At 45.1% G+C, this 5,685-nt stretch overlaps 1 protein-coding gene across 4 annotated transcripts in view; it reads left to right on the plus strand.

Annotated features, from left to right (window-relative positions):
• Window positions 1–3,475, plus strand: part of MCF2L (MCF.2 cell line derived transforming sequence like) — a 98,986-nt gene extending 95,511 nt beyond the window's left edge. For 2 of the 4 annotated variants that reach the window (XM_045283986.1, XM_045283988.1), the window contains exons 27-28: window positions 602–714; window positions 799–1,277. In XM_045283986.1, coding sequence (XP_045139921.1) covers window positions 602–714; window positions 799–1,075 — 390 coding nt within the window. In that variant the 3' untranslated portion in view covers window positions 1,076–1,277. The other 2 variants (XM_045283987.1, XM_045283989.1) reach the window with 2 other exon arrangements.
• Window positions 3,476–5,685: the final 2,210 nt, after the last annotated feature.

Here is a 5,685-nt window from a genome sequence, read left to right on the forward strand (position 1 = left end):
GTGCTACAGAAGGCTCCCTGGTGGCTCCACTTTCTTGCCCTCAACTGCTCATCTCAAAGTAGGCAGCTCGAACCCATCTAGCAGTGCCACAGAGGAAAGGCCTGACAGTCTATAAAGATCCCCATGTTGGTTGGACTGCTATGGAAGATAAAGATCTTCCACAAAGATCACCACCCTAAAAGCCCTCTGGAGCAATCCTTCTCTAACACATGGTCGGAGCTGATGTGGTGGCAGCGGGTTTTGTGGAGGTTTATCGCAGGAGAAAGGTTTTTCTCTAACGTGGTCGTAAAATGACCCCTCACAGCTTCCTTCAGCTAAGAGACCTGACCAATCTAAAGCTGGCCCTCTAACCAGGAACTCCCTGACTGAGCAGTAGCCTGATGCAGCAAGAAGTGTCTCTCCTTCTTTCTGGACAAGTGGAAGTTCATACTCTTGTGGTTCGGGTGGTGTGTGTGGTGTGGTGTGGTGTGTATGTGTGTCACGGGCCAGGCCTGATGAAAGCGGGTGTGGGGTCTCTTTTTGCCTGATAGTGTTCAGAGGAGGCGAAGGTTAGACTGTGGGCCCTTCTCAGGCCCCTCCCTCCTGTGTCTCCCCAACGTAGGTTCCTGGTAAATACCCGGTGGTGGTGGATCAGGAAGCAGCGGGCCCAGAGGCCACATCCATGAGGAGTGGGGACACGGTGGAGGTGGTCCATGAGAACGACGAGGGACTATGGTAAGAGGGGCCCCCAAGTCTTCTCACCTCTGAGACCTGTTGACTCCATGGGCTAGAGCCATTTGACACCCACACCCCTTCCAGGTATGTTAGGAACCTGACCACCAATAAGGAGGGGTGGGTGTCGGCCACCAGCCTGTGGACACTCATCGGCAAATCCAAATCAGCTCAGTGCTTGAGCAGCTCAGGTAAGAGCCCACACACCACACATGCCTCACTCAGACCCTCCTGTCACATACACCCCACTGATGACTTGAGAGGGCAACAAAAACACGCTGTCAGGTCAACTCTGATTCAGGGCCTCCCCATGTGCTTCAGAGCAGAGCTGTGCTCTGTGGGGTTCTCGGTGGATGATATTTAAGTCACAGGTTGCCAGGCCTTTCTTCTGAAGCACCTCTGAGCAGACGCTGACTTCCAACCTCTCAGAAGACTAGTGCTTAACCATTTGTAGCCTACAAGGGTACCCAAAAAAATAAGAAAGGGGTTCTTAATTGTTTTGTTCTTAGAGGACAAAGGCCAAGCTGAGACAGACCTCCATCATTGATCTGTTGTTTTTCCTCCTTCTCCAGAGTCAGGCACCGGCTCCGCCTTGCTCAGCACCTCCTCCAGCTGTAGTGAGAGCTGCAATGTCACCTTCTCAGACCTCAAGGGCTAGTGGTCACCACGGTTAGGTTTCCGTCTCCTGTAGGCAGGACTCTTGAGCAAACTCTTGTCAAAGCCGAAAAGCAGTAGAACCAGCATGCGGATCACTTAAATTTTCTTTTACTTGGGCTTACTTAGTTTGATGAGGGAATGGTGCTTTTCCAAGAAAATAGTGAAGAAAAATAACAAAAACAAGAGGGTCCTGGAAGATCTGAATGAAGAACTGCCTGGCTGCCTGAGGAACATGAATATTCCAGGATGCAAGGAAACATTCAGGAGGGGGGTTCCTGAAGGTTCTGCTGGACAGCCTCAAGGCCAGAGGACCACCCTGTGTGCCACCCAGCAGCCAGTGTTCACAGGAAGATCGCACCCAAGGGACACCAAGGCTTCTCCAGACAAGGCTGCTTGCCAGCTCGTGAACCACATGCAAAGAAGGCCGGGGACAGACTCCTGCTGGCGACAGACTCCCCAGACATCCTTTTCTGGACACTCTCAGGCAGATGCACCAGTGGTGTGTCTTTCTAAGCAGCTGCAGCCACTCAGCTGTGTTCTCTGATCTCTCTGCTCTGGTGCTTTGTGCAGAAATGTCCACATACTTTGGAGGCAATTTCCCGAGAGAAGTTGAGCGCTTCAATGACCCAACAGCTTGAGGAGAGAGCTGGGCGGGGGTGGGAGGGACTCTTTCCTCCCTGACGAGTCTTTTTTTTTTTTTTTAATCGGGGTGAATCCCATGGCCATTTTTGGGTGGTACTTGGGTCTCTAATCTTTACCAAGAATCACTGTGTTTACATACAATGACGCTTTGATACTGTATTTGATACAAAACTATTTTTTTGTTACTGGGGTTTACATTGGAACATGCTGTTTATACCACTGAATGATTTCGGGGGTGGGGGCCACTCTGTCATGGAAAATGACATTTCTCCAGAGGCTCTTTAGAACCTGGTCGCAGGTAAATGCAAATCTGCCCCTTCACGAAACCAGGCAGTGTTTCAACACCAAACAAACAAACGAAAACCAATTCAAAACTAAGGTGTTTCCTTTCCATGCATAGGTTTAATTTTCACAGAAAACATGAGGTATAATTTAAAATGGGAACCTTCTTTTCTACAACAAAACAAAATGGGGGGACTCATTTTTTTAAGAGCTTCGCTGAATTGGGATATTGTTATTGTTTTTAAAGGAAATATAACGATGCAATCTGCAGGGCATCACCTGAACCATGGTGTCAAATAGTGCTCAGTCAGTCTCTTTGATTCCTTCATAGTCCGCCTTCTCACACCTCAATCCACTCCTCCCAGCCAGACCTACTCCTGCTCAGAGAATTAAATCTTCTTGCCCATGTGCTGTATTATAATCACTTTGAATTCATAACTATAAATGCGGGGAGTTTATTTTATTCAAATCAAGGCAGAAGTGGAGAGCAAACTCTTCCATTTTACTCTGTGTGTGTGTGTGTGTGTGTGTGTGGTTGTGTGTTTCAAAAACAAATTCTGTTCTTTTGAAACACTTTATGTATTTGGTTGAGGCAGATATTTTTATATGTTTGTATATATGTTTATGTGTGTGTACATATATATCTTGATGTAAAGGATGTATTTATAGTCTTCTCGCTGCTGAAATGTGTCACTTTATTACAGTTTCCTCCATAAATTCTCATGTCTCACTGCAGTCTGGAGCCAACCAAGGTGGTCCCATCCTGTGAGGATTCCAAAACACCTGGCATAGGTTAAGAGCTACGGGGCTGCCCTCAGTCGGAATTGACTTGGCGGCAGGGTCAGGCCATGCTAGCCAAGACCTCTTGGAGTATGGTTATAAAATAGAAAACTTGCCAAGGCTTGATAGCCTTTCTTCTGATGTATAAGTTATTTGGAAAACATTGTGTAACATAATTCACTTAATATATTGTTCAGACCCATTTCCTCTCATCTCAACATGGTCCCCCCCCTTTTTTTGTGATCTCTTCCTCATCCTGGCACTTTAAAACGAACATTTCATTCACTGTTACTCCTCCCTTCCTTTTTTTTAAACTGCTGATATAAATAAAATTTCTCTATTGTATGTATGGATGAAATTTGAATAAATATAAGCATCTCTGGTGCCCGCCCTCATCTGTCAAGGCATGGATGTTCACTGCATTGGGGTGCTGTGTTACGGTCATGTGCTTCCAGAAATGTTTGTGAAGATAGAAGGAAAGGTGATGGCAGTTCCCCTAAAACATTTTTAAAGCTCATTTTCATAATTAGTAAAATGTATAACATAGTAACAGGGATGATACAGTAATGCCAGCTAAGCAAGGAAAGTTCCCCCAGGAACACAAGGATAGTTGGATATTTTTAATGCCTGACTGGATGTTATAATGTTTCTAGGATGATGCAGAGCCATCAGATGCCCCATATACTGTACTCTATTAACTAATGAGATTACAACAAGACTTAGTGGTTATGAGGGGCTGCGTACCTCAAGGTCAGCGGTTAAAAGCCACCAGCTGCTCCACGGGAGAAAGATGAGGCTTGCTACTCTCATCAAGAATTACATTCCCCCAAACCCACAGGGGGCAGGGCTGCCCTATTTTCCAGACTCTCTCTCAGTCAGAATTGACTCAATGGCATTGCATTTGAGGGTTTTGTATGTCAAAAATATAAATAAATGTATCAAAAGACATATAAAGAAACCATTATAGTACAATTTGTAGCTTCTCAACCAAAACAGTGGAGAATAAAGGGAAGGGGAACAATCTAATAGAATAAGGGAAGAGGTGGGGAAAGAGGAAGGAGAAAAACGTTGAAGGAAACACAAAATAAAATGGAAGAAAACGGTCCAAATGGACCTTAATCACAATAAACGTACTTATGTTAAGTGACTTATTGAAAGTTAATCTATTAAATTGGACACAACAAAATCCAGGTAGTCCTCCACAACTCCCAAGCTACAGTGACCTGCCCCACGACCACCCTCTTTGGTTGGTTGGTTGCACAGCTCATCGTTAGTGATACGATTCGGGGTGTGCTTTGCTGACATCATCATCCTAGGGTGTTCAATCACCTATTTTTAATGTTATGATTTCAAGTTCAAGACCCTGTGGCTTTTTTCAAGATGCTGATAGTAAAAGGCAATAATAATGAAAACAAAACAAACCTCCCCCAAACAGGCTCAACCATGATTGTGAGGATGGTGCAGGACAACACAGTCTCATTCTGCTGTGCACAGGGTCTCTGGCAGGCAGAACACCTGTCTGCCAAAAAACTTGGAAACATAAAATGGAAGCTTGTTTAAAAAAATTTTTAGTTGATCAAGAAAAATTAGCCCCCAATAAAATGATTAAAAAACAAAACAAAAACAAATAAACATACGGGTTCAAAATTTTTAAAAAGAATATTAAGTCTCAGCATTATAGAATATCGCTCAGGAATACACTTACTGGGCAATTTGAGTGGCTGTGAAAATTAGATGTTATTTGTTCATTTCCCCAAAACTGAACTTTCATGGTTACTCAGTAATAAATGAACTTTTGTCCTTGCAAAAAAACGGGTAAGTGAATGACAGAAAGAGCAAAATCCAGCAAAAGTTTTTTAAAAAGATGATGCCAGGGGAAAAGGAGAAAATGGTGCCCCGATAAGAAGCACCCGTCCAGAGCTCCTGCTGCCAGACCAGAAAATTGGGAGGCAAGGTGAAGGAAACGGAGAGGTGGAGTCCAGAAATTAGAACTAGGGAACTAGGGTACTAGGGTCTCTCCTGAACCCCATTTTTGTGTGTGATTTCCACTCACAAAGGAAACCAAGAATGCTTTAAAGCGCTCTAGGTTTGTCTAGCCTGCGTGCGCCAGCTGCACCCTTGCCGGGAGCCGCAGTTTCTCCCGGCTGACGACTTAAAGGGGACAGCACCCCAGACACAGGAGAACCCCACGGCGGAGCTCTCCGCGCTGTTGGCTGCCCTGAGCTCACTGCCTGGGGAGTGGCGATGGCAGGTAGCCACAATTTAGAATAGAAGAAAAAGCAGATCATTACCTGAAGTAGATTGTGGTGTGGGAAGAAATAAGCAGAATCCAGGGAGCAGAATTAATTCCACTTGGCTGAGAAGAAAACAACCCCCCTGATAAGCTGTATCTCCCCCTCTGGGGACCAGCCTGACAGACCCCAAATCAGAGCACATCACAAGGATCAAAAACAGAAAAGGTGAAATATATATTATTGGTTAATAACTCAAACCGCAGTCTGGTTTCTCAGCTCCAAAGAGTACATAGCCGGGGGTCTATAACATCAATCGGCATATGAATTAACCTAGCTAAGGATTTCCAGAACCCAGCTACAGGGTCTGGAGCCTTTTTTC

This window comes from Echinops telfairi, unplaced genomic scaffold, assembly GCF_000313985.2.
Source record: "Echinops telfairi isolate 266 unplaced genomic scaffold, ASM31398v2 ScPeMD7_7467;HRSCAF=8505_1, whole genome shotgun sequence".
Taxonomy (NCBI): Eukaryota; Metazoa; Chordata; class Mammalia; order Afrosoricida; family Tenrecidae; genus Echinops; species Echinops telfairi.